The sequence below is a fragment of the Zingiber officinale genome, chromosome 7A (assembly GCF_018446385.1).
Source record: "Zingiber officinale cultivar Zhangliang chromosome 7A, Zo_v1.1, whole genome shotgun sequence".
Lineage (NCBI taxonomy): Eukaryota > Viridiplantae > Streptophyta > Magnoliopsida > Zingiberales > Zingiberaceae > Zingiber > Zingiber officinale.
This window is the reverse complement of record NC_055998.1, coordinates 142,474,121-142,495,953: the sequence shown is the minus strand read 5'-3', so window position 1 is coordinate 142,495,953 and position 21,833 is coordinate 142,474,121. Positions and strand designations below refer to the sequence as shown.

Sequence of the window (21,833 nt, the reverse complement as noted above, 5' to 3'; positions counted from 1 at the left end):
TATAATAAAAAAATACCTTGAATTATTACTTATTTCCAACCTCCGTAATAATATAAAAGAAATCTAATTTTAGTAGCACGTTGCACACAATATTTGATATATAAGAGGAGATCCAACGATACAAAAGAAGATGAATGCAAACTAAGAGGAGATCGACGAACAAGAGAAATTAGGAAGAAGATAAAAGAGTAGAATTAGACAAAATTATTGCATTAATTCTCTAGGCGGTAAGGGATATCGAAGCACCGGCACTAGGCGGAGCTCCTCCTTCCTCACCACGCTCGATCCGAATAGCTCCTCCATGTTCAGTTCTTCCGGCGGCGACGTCGCCCCTGCTCTTCTCGGTAGCTCCCAGTCGAAGTAGAACAGCATCTGTGCCAACGCCAGATCCACCGTCGCCATCCCGAACGCTATGCCGGGGCATATCCTCCTCCCGGCGCCGAAAGGCAAGTACTCCAGGTGGTTCCCTCGGAAGTCAAACGCGGTGCCCTCGAACCTCTCCGGCCGGAACTGCTCGGCGTCGTCGCCCCAGTAGCGCGGGTCCCTCCCCAGCGCCCACGCGTTGATCACCACCCTCGTTCCCGCCGGCAGATCGTAGTCCAGCACCCGACACGTCTCCTTAGCCTCCCTCGGCACGAGGAGAGGCAGAGGCGGGTGCAGTCGCAGGCTCTCTTTGATCACCAGCTTCAGGTAATGGAGCTCGCCGACGACTTCCTCGTCGACGAGACCCCTTGGTCTCCTCCGCATCACTTCTCGCACTTCTGCTTGGGCCTTCGCCATCACCTCGGGGTTCCTCATCAGCTCTGACATCGTCCACTCCACGACTGTCGATGAGGTCTCTGTTCCTCCGGTGAAGATGTCCTAAACATACATGATTTGTTTCCCCCCGCGGAAGATTAGAAATTTCCCCAAAATTTCTTCGAAAGATTGATTTTTTTGTTGAATTTACTCACCAAAATCACAGCTTTGATGTTGTCGAATGTGATTGGGATCTCCATGGTTCCATCGTCTTTAAGGAGCAACAGAATGTCCAGGAGATCTTTCTCATCGCCTTCGCTCTGGTTCTTTTGGTGCTCTTCGATGGCCGCGTCAAGAATCTCGTCGGCTTTGCGGTGAAGCTTCTTCAGCTTGGAGGCGAGGCCGGAGATCAAGTCCACCAGCTTCAGCGACGGGAAAAGATCGCCGACGCAGAAGCCGGAGGCGAGCATCATGACGTCCTTTATGATGGCAATGAGCGAGTCCTGCTCGGGGCATTTGAAGCCGAAGGAGGCGCGGGAGACGACGTTGTTCGACAGCGTCGTCAGCTCGTGGTTCACGTTCAGCGGCCGGCCCTCTTCCGCCGCCGCCGCCGCGACGCGCAGCAGCTTGGCGAGCTCCTCCGCGCGGATGGCGAAGAAGGACTTGACGCGATTGGCGTTGAAGAGCTCGGTGGCGCAGATCTTGCGGATCTGGCGCCAGTAGCCGCCGTAGGGGGCGAAGCCGATGTCTGTGCAGCCGTAGCAGAGGATCGAAGGGGAGAGGAGCTGAGGGCGGTAGGCGAAGTTGAGGTCGTGGGTCTTGGTGATCTGCATTGCGGCCTCAGGGGAGGACGCGACGGCGAGGTCGACTTGGCCGAGGCGGACGAGCATGAGGGGGCCGTGGACGCCGGCGAGGTCGCGCAGGGTGCGGTGGAGGAGGCCATTGCGGAGGAGGTGGAGGCTACCGATGATGGGGAGCTTCGATGGCCCTGGCGGGAGGCGGCCTTTGCCGGAGTTGCGGAAAAGCTTCCGCAGTCCGGCAATGAAGAAGAAGAAGGTGAGGAGGAGAAGGAAGAGAGGAGTGAGGTGGAGATCCGCCATGGCCGAGAGGCGCGATCAGAGCAGAGCTGTAGGTTGAGTTCGTAAACTGCATTGGAAGTTAATTAAATAGACATTAAATTTTTTAAATAAAGTAGTGAGGTAAATCATCATTGATACGGTGCATGATCGAAGTCAAGGAGATGACATGGTTAAAAGTCAAGTTTTTGGGATGATCAAAAGTAAAGTTCGCATAGCGGTCAGAAATTAAGCTCACGGACAGTCAAAAGTCACACCTATGTGGTCGTCAATAGTCTGACCTACAAGGAGGTCAATAATGGCCTAAGTGGAAATCGAAGGGTCGGGTTATAAGAGGATCCTGGTTAAGCACAAGTGCTAATCCGAGATTAAGCCTACATATTGAGTAGAAACTCGGAACTAAAGATACAGGTCAGGACTTATAGTCTTGTGACACAGAATGGAGACTGAAGCGTACAGATCGAGATGTGTCAACCAAGGATACAGATCAGGACTTATAGTCTTGCGGCACAGAATGGATACTAAAGCGTACAGGTCGGGATGTATCAACCAAAGATACAAGTTAAGATTTATAGTCTTACGATACATAATGGAGATTAAAACGTACATATCGAGATGTGTCAACCAAGAATACAGGTTAGAAATTAAACGTACAAGTCGGGAGATCTGCCATGGCCGAGATCAAATCAGAGCATAGCAGAGCAGAGCTGTAGGTTGAGTTGTAAACTGCATTGGAAGTTAATTAAATGGAAATTAAATTAAAAAACAAGATTGTGATGTAAATCATCCTCATTTATTAAAGGAAAATGTGATCCATTCATCGATAATAAAATACAACAAGTTGTGATCGAAAACTTTGGAGATAATGAGAAAACTTTTTAAAAATCGAGTCCGTCGTCTTAAAAAAATACAAATTTGTCATTATTTAATTGTAGTGGTAATAATTATTACATCAAAATATTTGATTATGAAATTCAAAAAACAATCAGAATTCACTTAAAAGTTCCCGATTAATTTAAATATAAATCTGTTTATTATTTTCCATCTACAATTTAGTTAATTTTCCTAAAATTGCTTATTGAATTTATAATAATTAGTTAATTTATGATCTGAATCTAAACCGTTAAAGTAATTATATACAGAAGAATAAATTGTTGTCTACAGTTTGAAAGATAAAAAATAATAATTTCAAAAAACCTTAAAATATTTTTAAAAACCATATTAATTATAGGTATAAACCATACTTAGGCATGCTAGTGGAATGAATTATATATACGACGATCTATATATATATATATATATATATATATATATATATAGTCGTGAGACTGCGCGCAGCATATCATATTCTTCTAATTATTTTTTTTATAATTTAACTTAAAAAATTAATATTTCTATATATAAATCCTTAATATATAATATATAATATATCTTCTAAATATATTATAATATTTCATAAATATTTAAATTTATTTTATTTTAAAATTTTCTTTTTACTAAATATTATAACACAATTGGGATGCTGAATTTTAAAGGTAAAATCTTAAAAAAAAAAAAATTATAACTCAATTGGGATGCATGAACCCTAAAATAAAATCTTAACAAATATTTTAATTAATTTTTTTAATTCATAATTTTTAAAAAATAATAATAATAAATAATAATATACGATATCTATTATTTCGATTTTGAATTTTAAAAAAATCAATATTTCCTTATATATAAATACTTAATCCATAAATATATCCCCTAAACACATTACAATACTCCATAAATACTTAAATTTATTTCATTTTTAATTTTTCTTTTTACTAAATACTATAATCCAATTGGAAAATCTGAACCTAGAGGTAATTTTTTTTAAAAAAAAAATAGCTTACAAATTATAACCCAATTGGGCAGCATGAATCCTAGTAATAAAATTTTTTAAAATATTTTAATTATTTTTTAATTCCAAATTAAAAAAATAAAAAAGGAAAAAAAATGTTGATATCCTAGCGCGATGCACACAGTGCGCGAATGTGCGTTATATATATATATATATATATATATATATATATATTCTCCTCTTTACTAATTAACTTTGATGAAACTCAAAATGAAAGCACGTTAATATCTATTTTATTATTCATATCGAAAATAATTCTAAGATTTATTAGTAATTTAAACAAATGCATCATCTAGAGTTTGAGACTCAGCTGTGTCATATTATTAAGAATTTTTCTTATTAATTAATTAAAAATTTAGAGTTCTATAGTCCCACATCTTAGAATTGACAACACTGCGAGCCAAGAAACTTTTATAAATACATTGGGTCGGCAATGCTAAAATGCAAATTAAACTTCTTTTAGTTTTTTGCTAAGATCAAGTATGATATTAAATTAAATTTTTATAAGGGAGATTCTATTACAATATCTTACTAATGGGATTCTCAAGTGTATTTATGCAATCGATCTCCAAGGTTTTAATGTCGGACAAATATATTTAATAGAGCTTGATCAAAGGAAGTCCTAGTCGTGGCTATGCAAGGGTGAGAAGTCGACCAAGTGACTAGTCTTAACTGTGGTTAGACAAGGGAAATCCTAATTGCGGCTAGGCAAGAAAAATCTCGGTAGATCGTGGAAGCCAAGTAGAAGAATTTGATAAGTCTGGAGGACCTGATATCGAATCCCTGATTGACCGATCCAATGCTAAGTCTTGGTGAGTGAAGCCAGGTGGAGAAAACCCTAGAGGAAGGTAACTCTAGGTTATTGTGAGTGAAAATTTTAGAGTGAGGTAACCTTAGGTAACAGAGGAGTGAGCTTCAAGTAAGGTTGATCAGATGATTTCCAATCGATTACGCGCGGTCGATCGACCAACGGATTTGGTAAATCTAAGTTTAGTTTTACCATTGTATTGTATATTACTATTATTGTTGCTGGCTAATGTATTGTTGTAAAAAATGTTTTAGTGGATTAGACGATCAGACACTGAGCAAAGAAAGTCCAAACATGTCTGGAGGACCAAATATTTGGCAAGTAAATTGAGGTAAGCAGCTGGAGAGGAGCGATGGTGAGGTTGTGTTCCAAAAGAGAACAAACTCTAGATCGCCGATCCAGTTGAAAAAATCGGGAATGTTTCCAAGTTGAGATCAAGATAGTTGTACTATCAAATACTACTCATGCATCTTACTATTCATATATTATTGTCCTAACTTTATTTTGCAAGGATATTCTGTTTAATTCTATTTTGCAGGAACCGGCCTGATAGGTCAACTGAGACAGAACCAAGTTAACTCAGACCAAAGCAGAACAAAACAAAGTTCGGTCAAAGCCAAATTGATCGATCGAACCAGCATATCAGTCGACTGAACCTTGATGATGGCATGGAGCGCAGATCAGATCAAGTCGAAATAAAGAAGGAAGTCGCGCTGATCGATCGACCAAACCAGGGAATCGGTCAACCGAATTATCACTTCATTAATGATGAATTAAATGTGAATCTCGACGAATAGGAAAAGTTTAATTTATTATTCGGTTGACCGAATAAGGTTATCAGTCAACCAAACTGTTAAAGATCATGAATGCACGAAAATCGGATCTCAGTAAAGAAGAAAGGCACAGGGTTCAATCGACCAATAGGAGGTTCGGTCGACTGAACCATGGTTATAAAAAGGGAGCTCAAGGTCTGAAACAGTAATGACGTTTTCAATTCATTTTTGTACAAAGTCTCTGTTCGTGTTATTGCTCTACAACACATCTTGAAGCAACCTACTGCTCTGATAAAGTACCGATGATCCTCATCATTTCTTATTAGTTAGGTATATATTTATTTAGCTTGCTTTGGACTTAGTTTCAAGTAAGATAGTAGGTTGTTACTATATTTCATATTTCATATTTCATTGTATAAATTGCTTCTTTTTAAATGTTTCGAAAAGAAGAATTATAGTGAATTGTCTAACGATATGATCAAGGATAGAGAGTCTTGGAGTATGAGTCGACATAGGGTCTAAATCAACTAACCACTTGAGTCTCTTGTTTTATATTCCTCTGCTGCTTTGATACTTGTTTTACGAGAAAAGAACAAGTTTTAAGAAGCGATATTCACCCTCCCCTTCCTCTCTATCCTTCATAGCGTCACCTTAGCATTGAACTATTGCATGGATCTGACGAACTCTTATCTAATTTATGTACAGTCTTTTGACTAAGATTAAGTGTAGTACTTATTTTTATCAATTTAATATCTAATATAATGAATTAAATTAATTTTTTTTTTATAAAAGATAGTATGTTACTCACACGTGCGTTCATGTATTATATTACACATGCAAGTAGGGGTGGAGTCATGTCTAACTTTGGTGGGATAGTTATCCCACCTTAATTTTTTATAACCTAATTAAAAATATTAGAGTCTTGTCTCACTAAAAAAAATTAAAAATAGGGACAATTCTAAAAAATTATATAAAACAAAATATATATAAAAAAATTATATTAAGTGGGCACGAGGTGTGAGGCATAAGGCGGACAGTATATTAAAACTATATACGATACAATTATTTTTAAAGATGATTAATATGATCTTATGAAATTTTTTTTTATCAATTATAAGAGTAAATAACCGATGAACCAAAGTATTTTTTTTAAAATTTCTAAGTGTAATAATTTGTCCGGATAAATTTTTAAAAATTTAAATTTTTGTACTTAAGAAGTTCGTTCTGTTTTTTTACTATCACACCGTAATCTAATTTAAGGAGTGGTTTCCTACGTCTTCCAATTATATTTATTAATTGTAGAGAGCAATTAATTAATTCCAACAACATTAACTAATCATTCTATTTCTAATTAAAAATAAATAATAATTATAAAAAATAGTTTTAAAATTCAATTTAATGTCTAGCTTGCATCGCATGGGATTCTGCTCTACCTTTGATTAAGTAGGTTTGACCGATTTATTTAGTCTAAATAGATTAGACCAGTGGATCACATGGATTTAGGTCTAAATCTAGATCCACTCAAGGCGAAAATAATTATCAGAATCATCAAAACCAATAATTTACTTTTAGAAAGTTAAAACATCATTTTTTTTAAATGTATGTTTCATCTTTAAATATTTTTATTTCAGTATTATTATAGTATTATAATAACTATAATATGTTTAAAAAAATATAAAGCCAAAGCATGATGAAGGTGATGGACAAATAAAAGAAATTAATTATTTTCATAATAGTCATCGTGATATTTAAAAATTTATTGAGTTGACTAAATATAATTTTTTTTCACATTATTTTTTTTTATTTTTCGATTCGAGATTAGTTAGGCCAGGATACCTAAATTAAATTGAAATAAAATAAATCCATAATGGAGTTCACAAGCGACTTGCTCGAAATCCCTAGTGTTCATTCCCCTGCATCGCCTCTGGCACTTCCACCCTGTGCCTTCGCCGTCGCGTTAGGGTTCCGGTGTCGTCTGTTCCATGATCGCCGACGTTGGCTTCGTCCTCCGGTTAAGATGCCCTAAACTCTAAATCAGATTCGGTTGGAAAATTTTCCCCAAAATCGTAGCTTTGATGCTGCCGAATGTGATTGAGATTTCTAGGGTTCCGTTCTCTTTGAGATCGAGTAGAACATCGAGTAGTTCCTCTTCGGCTTGATTAGGCCGCTTTGATGGTTCATCGCCTGACGTAGCTTAGCGAGTGTTAAGGTTCAATCAACTTTTAAGAATGTTTTTGGTTCGGGATTATTTTTGATAATCTTGGTTATCCATCCAAGGTTATCAACAAAAATCTTCTTTGGTTTAGGTATTTGATGATTCTCGAGTAATGTTTCATACCCGACACGTCAGCAAAAAGATCATGCAGTCCAGAAATATATATATATTTTTAAATAATTAATAATTAATAATAAAACTAAAGGTGCCGACATGTTGTCGCAGTCTAACCAACGGTCAATTCGAAATGTGATTATCCTTCCGTTTGACCCCATAGGTCAACTCAACAGATTTGACTTTCTCCGTAGACGCGGCAAAACATGCCCCTTATTTCAAAATCTTCCTTTTTAACCTCTCCTTTTATAATAATAGTTGACCACCGAATGCATTTGACTCACGAGGTTTGACATTGAAAATATTGACTTTCGTTGCTAGTCTAAGGTGCCAAAAGCCACAAAACACAGTTAGATTCTGGTCAATCTCCCGTTAGTTATAAAATGTCAGCCACCGGAGTTGACATTTTAAATGTCAACCGTCCCCTTTCTGGTATAAAACACTCCCCTCCAATTTTTTTTTTCAGCGAGGCAGCTGGAAAAAGTTGATTCGATGAGCAACGCCGCCGCCGGCCACCGCGACGAGAAGAGTTACAAGGGCGTGCGCCGCCGGAAATGGGGCAAGTGGGTGTCGGAGATCCGTGTGCCGGGGACAGGCGACCGCCTGTGGCTCGGCTCGTACACGACGCCGGAAGCCGCAGCAGTGGCGCACGACACCGCACTCTTCTTCTTCCGAGGGCCGAGCTCCTCCCTCCTCGGCCGCCGCCTCAACTTCCCCGACCAAGTCGCCCAGCACACTTGGGCGCCCCTGTCGCCGCTGTCGGTGCAGCGAGCCGCGTCCAACCGCGGGATGATGGTCGACGCGCAGTTGGCCGTCGGAGTCCCGCAGCAGTCGCGGTCGCCAGAGAGCGACGAAAGAGATGACCGGCGTCGGCAAAGGACGAGCTTGGGAGAGGCGGCCACCAGCGAGGAGGCTGCGATGCTGGAAGAGTTAAACGTCGATGACATGGAAATATGGGAATAATTAAATCTTAATTAGCCACTTTATTATCTATTAGCCAAAGTAATTAGGCATAATTGCCATGTAATTAGCCTATTTTATATCCGGCATGGAATGGAAGTAGTGATGGCGAATGAGTCGAGCCATTTCGATTCGACAAACTAACACAGTGTTCGTTTTGTTAGACCTGAGCTCGATAAAGATCTTAGGTAGCTAGGGGCGACAATTGCCATTACAATAGAATTCAAATTCAAGAAGGAATACTCAAAACAAGTTTGGATTGAAATAACTACAAAAATATAATTATTTAATTTATTATTATTTTTAATTATCATTATTAAGTTTTATTTTAGTGAATAAATAAATGGATAAAATTTCTTAACTAGGCATTTTATTCTACTTCTTATTCTATTGACAAATTTTATTTTCATTATTTTCCTATTTAAATATATATATATATATATATTCTTTACAATGTCTTAAAAAAAAGTGTGTATTTAAATAAAAATATCTATTTTGCCTTTTTAAAATACTATGTTTTATCATTTTAAAATTAATAAAATTTGCCACAATTTTTGTTCTTTAAACGATGTCTGGCTATGTGGGTCCGATGCTGTTTGTCCAACGGCAAAACGAGTACCCGAATTGGGTGGAGAATGCCAATTGGATTTGCAGTCGCACGCGGAGGAGAGGTCGTCGTTGAGGTCTTCGAAATGGCGCTAGGAGGCGGGGAATTATACTTCGCCTTTGACGAACCAGCCTTTGCTCAAAGATGGTATGCTGATGATCGATATGCCAATGGAGCAAGCGAATTTGAGCTCAAGTAGGGAGATGATCGGGTACAAATTGTGGAGACATGTGAAGCTTATTGTCTCTGTGGACATCATCTTTTGCTTGGTCTTGTTCTCGATCTGGTTGGCAGTGTGCAATGGCTTTCAATGTGTTTCCAAGCTATGAGAAAGCGTATCGGTTTCGCAATTGGATAAAATCATTAGGGTGCGTTTGGTTTAAGTTATCGTGTATAATCTTAATTATGTGATTACTAAGTAATCACATAACCAAGGTTATCGAGAATAAAACATAACCCCAATGTTATTTGGTTGAACGTAGGTTATGCTATAATCTAATTTGATATTTACTATATTACCCTTTGTTTAATTTAATATTTAATTAAATTTTAAAATTAAATTATTATTATTAATTAATAAGTTGATAATATATGTAATAAATAAATATAATTTATTTTTAATTTTTAAAATTTAAAATAAGTATATATATATTTTAAAATATAATTTAAATAAATTTAAATATTTGATTAAAAAATTGATTCTTCCTCAGGTTACTGTGCTTCTGGCCACCCACCATCACCATCGACGTCTTGGAATGGACCTCGCAGACCTTGTGCCGCCGGTGATATTCACGGGAGTTGCTGAGGTCGGATTTGCACCCGTCGACTAAGCACGAGGCGCCGGCATTGCTTCCCTCACCTGCTCTCCTTGACGGAACGGTCGCCGCCGCCGCCGCGGTCGATGCGGGTACGGGAAGCCACCTCTCCGGCGGCCCGAACTCACCCAACCCACCCAGCCTCAGATCGACCGAGCAATCCATCAACCCGCCGCTCTGGCTCCCCAAAACAAAGCTCGGACCCGCCAAAACGCCCACGTTGAGCTCCGCCCCCTGCTCCAGCTCCGCCATGTCCCAATACGGCACCTTGGAGCTGCTCCACTCCATCAAACGCTGAGCAAATGAGGGGAGCAATCCAACAAGCTCGCAAAAGGCTTCGCGCAGTTGAAGAATCCAGTAAAAGTCTCCACTCGGCAAGATGAAAGGGGGATAAGGGAAGGCAACAGAGAGAAAGAGAGAGAGAACAGAGCAGCAAGCTGCAAATGTGGAAAAAGTCCAGCCAAAAGTGACAGGGTGTGGTTGCTATCCATTGCAAGCTCCAAGCTGTGTGTGTGAGAGAGAGGAAAAGAAAGAAGACGTTGAGAGAGGGGGTGTCACCGTGCTTCCACTCATCCTAACAGGCTGCTCTTGTCTCCCTCCTTACGCAAACACGTTGCAGAATCTGCATGTTTGCCCTCTGCAGATCTTCTTTCGCCATGTCCTCTTCTTAACCGGGGGAGGAGGATGGAGTTGTGGGTGGATCAGCCGGGGGTGCAGTTCTACACGGGGAACTTCTTGAGAGGGGTGAAGGGGAAGGGAGGGGCGGTTTACGAGCACGTCGAGCAGCACGTGGGGCTGTGCTTGGAGACGCAGGGGTTCCCCGATGCCGTCAACCACCCGAAGTTCCCGTCGCAGATCGTGGCGGCGGGGGACACCAGAGAGGGCGGCAGGAGGTCAGCCTCGGGCGAGAAATCCGCGCGATCGTCGAGCGTGAAGAAGGGCGGAGTATTCGGAGGACAATTTTGAAAGAAAAAGATTGATAACCCCGGAATCGTGAAAAACCTAAGCTTTCCAAGGTTTTCTGATTCCGGGTTATATTCCCTGATTGCTGACGTGGCGGTAATGTTGTATTACCGGGAATTACTGATTACTTAAACTAAACAAGGTTATCGTTGATAACCTACCAAGGTTATCCTTGATAACCCCCAACCAAACACACCCTTAGGGAATGATATAGGGGAATTTGCGTGCATTGGACAAGTTTTATGTGAAGAACAGGACTGCAAAGCTCAAAAGATAGATAGAGAGAGATGATCTTCTTCCATGTACATATATCATATACACACATCTGGTGAATCTTTTTGTATTCTTTGTTTATCTCTGTAGTTTGTGTTTATTCTACACTTTGAGACAAATTCAAGTTGTATTTTCATTCTGTATCAAAAAGTGCTTTTGTTGCAGAGAAATTGTTTGTTTTTCAATTTAGTAGATGAAAGATATATAAGTCTTCTCGAAATAAACTTTGATAAAAAAAAGAGGATAAAATGATGTATATGAGGTGGCACCAACCAAAAAGTGATTTTAATTGAATGTTAGATGAATATACTTTTGTTTTTTATTATTATTTTTAGAACTAATCCGAAAATGCGAGTGCTTGATTGATTTGTTGAGGGTTTGTCGTTGCACGATTGGTTGATACGAGCACTAAATAATACAATAAATTATTTAAGCGGAATTGGGTATTCTAATTGCATACAAATATATTTATAAAAAAATAATTAAGCCACAAAATAATTGCTTTCACTGAGAGTTGAACTCAGGACCTCCCGCTTACTAAACGGGTGCTCTAACCAACTGAGCTATGAAAGCATTTGATAAGGTCTTAAATTTTAGTTATTTATTAATAACTATTTAGTATTTCCTAAATTACATCAAACTCGAAATATATATATATATAATTATTATTGCAACGATTTGCAATATAAAAACTTACTTTGACATGTTATATTTTTTAAAATAAAATTTAACCTATAAGATTGTAACTAAATAATAAGCAAATATATTACTCAAAATTCAATAGCTAAGTTTTATTTTATTGCAATTTAATTTACATGCTTCTTCAATTTTTTTGTCATTAAAAAAACAATATTTAAAAAAAATCAGTTTTTCTGATTTAGCTTCAAAACATTAAAGAAATTTATGTCTTCTAAGTTTAAAAAATAATTGAGGCAAATAAACAATAAAACAATTATTTGGATAACAATACCATCATTTAAAATAATCACAAAGGAATTTTACTCTCAGAATTGAGTGCCAATTAGAAGAACAGAGAAAAATAAATTAAAACAAATTTAAATCAATTGCAAATGGGCATTAATCCGCCATATAAACTAATTAAAACAGATTATTTAACGTCTACATACCAATAATAATAAATAGTATAAATATTAATCCTATTTTTAGACTTCCCTCAACCTAGTTTCTTTCCTATTTTTTGAATGGTAATGCCTTCAAAATTCTAAAGAAGAGATGTACACAATGAAGTCAAGTTGAGGATGCCACCGCAGTTTCACCATTGGTTTTTTGCTCGTCGACTAGATCACTCGACGCAGCTGAAGGTATTCTGTGGCGCTTCAGAATTCTCAGTGTAGCAAGCCGCGCGTTGTTGTAGTTAAAAATGATGACTTTCTCTTCGTCTAAATCCAGTCGTAGGCTTTCCTCGGAGCAACCTTCCACAAGGTCATGCAAATGCTTTAGGTTCCCAACTTCGACGCTGTTCACTTTCTTCACCTGATGGTTATGCGCATTCGAGATTCCAACATCGGTAATGAGATCAAGAGAACAAAAAACTTTCAATCATCAAGTACAAACCTTCAATTCCGTGAACCGTTCGTATCCTGTATTGACATCATCCATCAAAACCTGAAGGAAACAAAGAGGTTAAGGCAAAATATTTAATCAAATCGTGCCTGAAAAAAAATCTGAAATCAAGAAAAAAGGAGAAAATAAAAAACCAATTTAACTCACCCGATATTTTCTGCACCTGAAAGGTTCTGAAAAGCAACTCCAGCAACTTTGTCACCCATAATTGCTGGTCCTCCACTGTTTCCTGGGTTAATAGCTGCATCAATTTGTATAGCCATTAGCTGGGTATCACCATGAACATATTGTGTTGGTTCTACTCTAGATACCACGCCTTTGGTAACAGAAATGTTGTCTCCATCTGCACTCGAAATGATGCTTTGAATTAGATGCAGGGTGAAAGGATAATAGCATTGTTTCAACAGACATGCAACAAGGTCCTTGCATCAAAATATCACATTTAATTGAATGTTTAATATTTCATGTCCATTGTTCAAGCTTCTTTGTCTTCTCAAAAAGTAGGAGCACAATCAAAGGCACAGGGGAAGTTTAATATTTCAGGAGCAAAATTAGTTGCTACGAGATCCAAAGAAAGCCAAAATAATAATGACCTTTACATAAATCTTCTTGTTCAACTGCTGTATTAGGACAATTTAGTCAGCTAGTAAAGCAAAAGAGAGATACTACAACAAAGTAATACAGCCATTAACATACGTAAGTATTTCTTAACTTGAGAAGCAACATAACATCATTCTATTAGAAACTACAGAGGAATAAATAATTAAATATAACAGGTGCAAGATTAAAAATAAGATGTTTATTAAGAAAAAAAATTGGCAAGTGATCAAACTGCCCCTTCTGAAGTTAGCATACAGACCTTGAGGGTAACCAACAACAGCAACTTCTTCTTGTATATAAGGAATGTCACCCAGCTGCAGAAAAATCATACCATCCCAAAATTCCTCATTTTCCACGGTGAGAAGAGCTAAATCACATTCATGACCGATAGTTTTGAACTTCTGCCTTGTACATGGATGGTGAACCATGCTTTCTTACCAGTACATATGTGTGATCAGCAACTACATGAGCATTAGTAACAATTTGCCGCCCAGGAATCGCAAATCCTGTAAGACATCAGACAGAACAAAGCGGTTATGGTGGTTTGTAAATGAAAACCAGTATATGCAGCTCAGCATATGCAAATGAATTTTCTAAAATACTTGAGTCAATGGACAAATTTCATTAGCTGCTCCTAGAAGGTGTAGGTATAACCAAGATTAGGCTATAGTATGCTGACTATATCAGGTGAAAGTATGTGCGGCACGTAACATTTTTTTTTTTTTTTTTCAAAAAATTGCCATTTATTGAAATCAAATTGTAAAAAGTTTTTATTTTTTCCGTAAGTTTTTTTGCAAATTAAGCTTTGATCAGGTTTTTAAGTATGAATTATTTAATCAACCATAATTCATATTAATAAAAGGTTGTCATCAAATTCCTCTACAAAGTCAAAACTTTTCAGTCCACCTAATGACCTAAACACCATTATGTTTTCTCTTCCACCACCCATTCACTGAATATTGGAAAATGTTTTCTTGTTGAATAAAAGAAAGGTTAAACAATGAGAATGTCCCTGTTCATTCAATTTACCTTAAGTATCCAAACATGTACATGGAATCTCTTCTTGATAGTGTACTTACTAGGATTCCAACTAATAAACTTAACAAATTACTTCTCTTTGAAACCACCTTTCCTTGTCAATATTTTATTGACGAATCTTCAAAATTTGCTATTTAAACATTTGCATATGTCAAAGCTCAGATGCTTATTTTAAAATTAACAACTCTCATAGCATAAAATATACCGTCAATATTTATCATAAAAATTGAAAAATATCTTAATGGATTCAATGGAGAAATACAATTCATATAGCCAGCCCCAAGATAGTTACAATCCGGTGATGATAAATGATCACGACAAGCAAACGAGACAGGAATTTTGATGTGACTGAGCAAAATATGCAGCGAAAAAACAAAAAAGGGGAAATTTTGAACTCACCAGAACCGAAGATCTCCCTCTGCACCTTCCTCTGCCACGGCATGAAGAAATTGGGGCTGCTGGAAACAGTGAACACCTCCACGACCGAATGCTCGCGAGCTGGATCGCCTTGTACGCGTCGGTGTAACTAACTCTTATAAAAAATTAATTTAATATATTATATTTAATCTTAATTTAAAAGTCAAAAAAAGTATATTTTTTAAATCTTGTGAGATATGAGATTAAAAAAATTTTAAATTCCTAATTGATTATTTAAACAATAATAGTTATGGTTGAATTTAAAACTCTAGATTTTTGATTAATTAATAAGAAAAATTCTTAATAATACATCACACATGAGTCTCGAACTCTAGATCCTTAATTGATTAATAAGAATAAGCCTTAGAATTATTTTTGATGTCAATACAAAAAAAAATATTAATGTAATTGTATTTTGGACTTCAATAAAATTAGTTAGTAAATGGTCAAGATTTTTAATAAAATAGTAAAATATACATTTTCTCGACAATACTACCCTTGTCGAATTCTCGAATTTAACCTACCCTTAGTAGAATTGTTAGACGGGTTGGTCTAGAGTAGGTCAATTCGTCAAAAATTCATTATCGGTGGGTCGGCCCACCAATTTCACAGATTGGGAATTTTTCAAGTTAAGGATGACAATAGGTTAGGTTTGTGTGATTTCATATTCTCCATCCTTATCTATATTTATTATATCCATCCCCATATTAAGTATTCAACTTTCACTTTCATCCTGCTTCATTCATATTTATTAGATACATTCCCATTGAATATTCAACTATCATCCCTATATTTATCGAAGGATCGAATATTTATTTCCATACCTAACGGAAGATCGGATATATTCTACTAGGGATGAAAATTTTTGATTAAACTGAATTAAATCATCAAATTAAAAAATTCGATTCGTTCTTAAAAAAGTAATTATTTTAGATAATTCGGTTCTTAAAATTTTTAATTCAGCTAAACGAAATAAATCAAAATTTAATATTAATATGGTGCTGATTTTAAATCAAAACCACAAATAAGCTTTTGTGCTGAACTCTATGATTTAATTTGGATTTTCGTATCGGGTATGGTTAGGATTCTTTTACACCCGCTTTTATATCCAATTATCTGAATACACATGTTCGATTATTTAATCAAATCTAAAAAATTATTCTATATCCCCATCTATTCAAATTAAATATCAGATCTTTCATGGAGTTTGGGAAAAAAAACTATTATCCCTAATTAGACAAGTAAAATCATGGAGCTATCAAAAAATATATAAAAAATGACTGAAAATTTGTATTGTAAATTAGACAGGCCATTCATCAGTTATTAAATTTTTTACTTTAAATTTTAATTTTTATTCTTCTTCTCAATCCAGAGACGAGGCCACCATGGTATTTGGACCCGTAACTCGTACGGACTGACCGTTTGGGCTCGGATGAAGTGATAAAATTTCAACTCAATTCCCCCGTGTTTGTATTGGGCGAGACAGCATAACCCGAATTCTAAAATGACGGCTCCAAGTTATCTAGAACAGTCAACATGTCCTTTTTGTCTTTTGTCTGGTTTTCAAATGTGTTATTAATATCCTTCTATTTATTTATTTATTAAAATAGTAGAATCTAAATAATAAAAGTTAAATTTGTAATAATTTTTTTAACGGAGAAACTGGAATAAGGGAAGAATATTAAAACACGTTTAGACAAAAAAAAAAAATGAAAAAAAAAGGACAAAGCCATTTGGTTAAAAACAAAATGTGAAGAATAAAAAATCTCAATATTTGATTCTTTCTTTTGGAATCGATTCCAAACGGAAAAGTTAAATGTGTGTATGTAGGGACGTGGGAGTTGGTGATGTTGCTCAGTTAAAATAATGTGAATGTTATCAGACAAGCGGATTTTTATTGAATTCGATTTATAAATTTTAAAAATTCTTTTGACAATTTATTAAATCATATATATATATATATATATATATATAATAATAATGATATACTACACATCGTACAGTATTTGACTGTTCTTGCAGCATATCAGACTTTTTTTAATTTTTTTTTATAATTTGAATTAAAAAATCAATATTTTTATATATAAATTTTTAATATATAAATATATCCTTTAAACATATTATAATATTATATAAATATTTAAATTTATTTCATTTTTAATTTTTCTTTTTACTAAATATTATAATCCAATTAGGATGCATGAACTCTAGAGGTAAAATCTTAAAAAAAAAATAACTTGAAAATTATAACCCAATTGGGATGCATAAATCCTAAAATCAAATCTTAAAAAATATTTTAATTAATTTTTTTTAATTCAAAATTTTAAACAAATAATAACATAAAATATCTATTATTTCAATTTTGAATTTTAAAAAATTAATATTTCCTTATATATAAATCCTTAATCCATGAATATATCCCCTAAACATATTACAATACTCCATAAATATTTAAATTTATTTCATTTTAAATTTTTCTTTTTTCTAAATACTATAACCCAATTGAAAATTTGAATCCTAGAGAAATCTTTTTTAAAAAAATAACTTACAAATTATAACTTAATTGGGAAGCATGAATTTTAGAAATAAAATTTTAAAAATATATTTTAATTATTTTTTTAATTCAACATTTTTTTAAAAAATATAAAATGAAAAAAAGGTGTTGATATCCTGCGCGATGCGCACAGTCGTGCACTGTGCGCATCACGACTCTGCTATAACATTATCAAAGAAAAATAGAATGATTCTATTAGAAGCGACTAATCAGTTCTGTTCTCTCTGTCAAAGCATACAGAGCAACACTCCATAGAAGTATGCAGCCAGATTTAGCCGGAAGCTCACAAACTCCCTCTCCATACCTTATAGGTGACAATAACATAGATAACATGGAGACTTAATAGCAACATCTCCCATGATTACTTTACTTAAAAATGTCATCTATGACATCTTTCTCTATTTACACGACCTGTCCCCTCGAATGGGTCTAGTGGCTAGCGCATGAGGTGTTACCACAATGAGGTTTGGGGTTCGAATCTCGGCAAAGTCGAGGTAATACCTCCCTTATGTGCTAGTCACTATTTCAAAGGCTAGTAGCCGCCCGTGATTTACCTCCTCCGTGTTAGCCTTGGGACGGGTTGGTGGGGGCGCTGGGGGCGAGCGTATTTACCTTTTACCACAACGATAATATACCCACCCAGACAAAAGGACTGTCATATGTCCCTCACTAAGCCTTCTCTTTCCAAGCTCATCTTTTCTTTTCTTTTGTTGTTTTCCACCGGTCCCTCACCAAGCCTCCTCTTTCTAGGCTCCTCTCTTCTGCTTTCCTTCTTCTCCCAACAAATACTCTCCACTCTTGCCTATAAAAAACCCTCAAACCCCTCCTCTTGAGGCATTCATTTCTCCCACTACCAATGCAACTATCCAAATTCCCCAGTGTGCTCAAGTGTGTTTGTAAGTTTTCTTTGTAAGTTGTCTTTATTACTACATGTAAAAATATGTAAATGTCCAAGTTTTCTTTTTGTATTTCCCGATAAAAATTCTCCATTAAATAAGATTTATGTTTGTTTTTATGATGAACTGAACTCTATGTCGTCTATCTTTTCTTGGTTCTTTTCCTCAGTCCTTATCTTAGTAACCGACATGTGAACAGTAACTGTATTAGGAATAATAAAAAAAAAATCATATAAGACTTGTGTGGGCTAAGTAAGAAGGGTATCTTTGACCTAAAGTCTAACACATAAGTTGGGGTAAGGTTAAACGATGAAATCCTGAACAGATGACGTTCTCTAGAAAACAAACAAAAATAGAAAGATAAGACAAAGTATTCTTAAAGCATAAAAAAAGTATAAAAATTATAGCATTATTATTGCTGTTGTTCTACTGCTACTATTTACTATATTATTCTACTACTACTGTTGGTATTATTTACTGATAGTCTTACTGCTATTTAGTATTTATTGTTATTATTTACTATTCTACTTTACATACTGCTCTATTTTGCTGTCACTTTTTAGAACTTAACTTCTAAGAAACCACTTCTAAAAAAAACTAATCTTGTTGATCCTGTCCAAACTCGATGAAGATGGCTGGCAGGGGATATGACTCTTCGGTTGACTGTACAAAGACTACGCTTGATCTGCAAGAACAAAAACGTCAGTGCCGAGCAGGGGGGGTCCCCGGCATTGGCCCTCCAACACTCAAGTCAATCACCGACAACAAAGAGGAACAGTAAAATAGTGGATGAAAGCTCTCAAGTCTCAACAGTGAGAATGCGCACGTGTAACTCTTCTGATGGTTGGACCCCCCCTTTATATAGAGTTGCGATGACATGCGAGCATGCATCCCAAGGCATAAGAAGCTACAAAAACATTCGAGCACACATCCCAAGGTGACTATATGTTTTCATACTTGTCCTATAAAAGGACGTGTCAGTAAAGCGTCTATGACACCTTACCTTAACGGGGCATGCATATCTCTGACGTGATGGTAGAACCTTCTTACGTACGATTCGTCGCCTAACCATGCCCCCATGTCAGTGGCATGAACTCCCAATTATGGCAAAAGGTGAATACGCTCGCCCCCAGCGTCCCCGCCAACCCGTCCTAGGGCCAACACAGAGGAGGTAAATCACGGGCGGCTACTAGCTTTTGGAATAGTGACTAACACATAAGGGAGGTATTTATCTCGGCTTTACCGAGATTCGAACCTCAGACCTCATTGTGGCAACACCTCATGTGCTAGCCACTAGACTCATCCGTGGGGACAGTGGCCAAACTCCCAAGAAGATATGCTGAGTGGGGCAAAAGATCTCACTGTTTGGCAGAGCGGGGGAGCTGCTCGGCTTGGGGCCACCGTCTGATCACTTAGGCAATCTGTTATTACAGCTGCGTGGCTGAGTAGCTCTTCCCAACCTAGCCAGACAGTCAATCTGGGCAGACAATCCCTTTTGCAGTCGTTGCGAACATGAGAACATACTGCCCTTCCTATATTGATAGGAGCGTAGAAAACTGTCTTCCACCCGGCCGGAGAAGTCGTCCGACCGGGCGAACAAGCCGACCGCTTGGCCACCAGAAGCTTGTCCTCTGATTGTTGACTTTGACCGCCATGTCGTGGCTACCCTTCTTGACTCTGGCTTCCCTCGAGTGGGCCCCCTTCATTGTCGCATCACTTGTAAAACAAATCTTTCTTTTGATTGCTCGGAAAACAAATCTCTCTATAACTAATCTCGTAAAACAAATCTCTCTTTAAATTGGAAAAAATTTGGTGCTCATATCCTTTGGCTAATAGATTTTTTTTCAGTATAGGTTTCTCCTATTAGGAGATAATTGTTTGGGGTCTGTCAAACTGTCTCAAGCCTAATTGGTTTCTTGTACTGATGCTCTACAGTGTTTTAGATGATCCCCAAAAGTAGGAGAAGCTTCCCAATCAAAATATGAGTCAGAAGGATAGTCTTCAAGTTCAGTTTGAATACCTCCAACTTCATTGATGTCTAGTTTAACCAGATGTTTAGTTAGTTCAATATTAAGGTCAATCTATTCAAGAGGAGAGTTGTCAAAAGTACATACTACAAAAGTTTCTTCTTTTTCTAGGGCCAGAGAAATAATAGTGTCGAGCTTTTTTAGGAAAATCTTTGACAGAATGTCGATTATGTATCCAAATTTTATAAAGCAGTCCATAGTCCATTAGAAGAAAAGGCGTAATGAGCCTTCGTTTGTAAGAGGTTACTTTATACTTTTCATAGTCCAGGTTGACTTTGTGGAAGGAATATAAAAACTGGCATGGACACCCGTATTTAGTAGAGTCTTCATAGGTTGGACCAATCTTCTGACATTTGAGTTTTAAGCCAAATTTTGCTTCATAGACAATAGTTATCCCAAGAGGGAGATGTTTATGGAAGGCTTTCAAGACTTCATATAATTCAATAAAAGTCTATAATGTAAATTGTTCTGCTAGATTTCGAACATAAGAGTTTATGTCATCATGTATGATATTAGGCAAGCTTAATACATGGGCTACTGAAGTTCTTTGAGTAAAAGTTGTAGCAGCTTGCTCCTTTAATTGAGTAAGTGTCAAATAGTTAGGCCTATGCGACATTTTGTCTTTTAATGCTCTAGAAGAGGAAGGAGGCCCATGAGTTCCTTCAGTAATTTATGTATATGTAGGAATCTCATGAATTTGCAGACTAATTGGGTTTGTTACTAGAGTTGTTGTTTTTAATAAAGTGTTAATAAAAATTTAGCACCAAGTTAGGCTCTGGCAGTATTGAAAGCCTCTTCAAGTTAATAGTATTCTTTAAAGAAAAGATGTTTTAGACCTTGTATTGCTAAATTTGTTTCTTCCCAAGTAACATATACCCTAGCTTATGGTTCAGAGAAAATAATATAACAAGATAATTTCTTACCTGCTAACTTCTATATGGTTGTTAGAAAATAATTTGTTAAAACATTAATAACTGTTATCTTATGTTCAAAACTGTCAAGAATGGTTGGAATATGCTAAATATTATCAATAAGACAGTATTGTATATGATCTAACTTGTCTATGAATATAAAGTGGCACTGATGTTCATGTTGTGTGAATTGTTGTAATTCTTGATTTCCAAATCTTTTTGTTTTAGTAGCAAATGATATTCGTACCTTCCTTGGTCTATCCATTATCTGAAAGAAACGAGGATTAATGTAATAGACAAGATAAAGTATCTGTTAAATAATTGTTAATTCCTTTTATATGTTCATAGTGAATACGTAAACCCTTATTAATAATGGTATATGTAAATTTCAATCATCTTTCAGTACTTAATCCTTTTCATAATCCTTTTGTCTGCTCGCTATATTTGACTATAGCTTCATAGTCTGTTCTAATAGTAATTTATTGTTCATTGTAAATGAATAATCGGAATGTTTATACACAATGAATAACAACTAATATTTTAAAATCTAGTGAAGTTAAGTGTCTTTTTTCTTAA

The 21,833-nt window shown here is 36.3% G+C and overlaps 2 protein-coding genes, 1 non-coding gene and 1 pseudogene across 3 annotated transcripts; 1 reads left to right on the top strand and 3 right to left on the bottom strand.

Moving 5' to 3' along the window:
- Positions 1 to 204: 204 nt before the first annotated feature.
- Positions 205 to 1,838, bottom strand: LOC121999809 (premnaspirodiene oxygenase-like). Its single transcript, XM_042554441.1, has 2 exons — positions 954 to 1,838; positions 205 to 861 (listed from the first exon to the last, which is right to left on the bottom strand). Exons 1-2 carry the CDS (start codon positions 1,836 to 1,838, stop codon positions 205 to 207), a joined length of 1,542 nt encoding a protein of 513 aa, XP_042410375.1.
- Positions 1,839 to 8,060: 6,222 nt separating this feature from the next.
- Positions 8,061 to 8,772, top strand: LOC122000585 (ethylene-responsive transcription factor ERF020-like). The gene has a single exon (XM_042554955.1). It carries the CDS (start codon positions 8,105 to 8,107, stop codon positions 8,573 to 8,575), a length of 471 nt encoding a protein of 156 aa, XP_042410889.1. The 5' UTR covers positions 8,061 to 8,104; the 3' UTR covers positions 8,576 to 8,772.
- Positions 8,773 to 11,729: 2,957 nt separating this feature from the next.
- TRNAT-AGU lies at positions 11,730 to 11,803 on the bottom strand. Its single transcript has one exon. It is a non-coding gene; the product is annotated as a tRNA-Thr (tRNA).
- A 449-nt stretch (positions 11,804 to 12,252) lies between these two features.
- LOC121999808 lies at positions 12,253 to 19,399 on the bottom strand (annotated as a pseudogene).
- Between the last annotated feature and the right edge of the window lie 2,434 nt (positions 19,400 to 21,833).

What these genes read in the sequence shown, in the direction of transcription:
- LOC122000585 (XM_042554955.1), top strand. Translation starts at nt 8,105, where the DNA reads ATGAGCAACGCCGCCGCCGGCCACCGCGACGAGAAGAGTTACAAGGGC.
- LOC121999809 (XM_042554441.1), bottom strand. Translation starts at nt 1,838, where the DNA reads ATGGCGGATCTCCACCTCACTCCTCTCTTCCTTCTCCTCCTCACCTTC. An exon ending in ACATCAAAGCTGTGATTTTG is followed by an intron (nt 862 to 953) that starts GTGAGTAAATTC and finishes ATGTATGTTTAG; the next exon opens with GACATCTTCACCGGAGGAAC.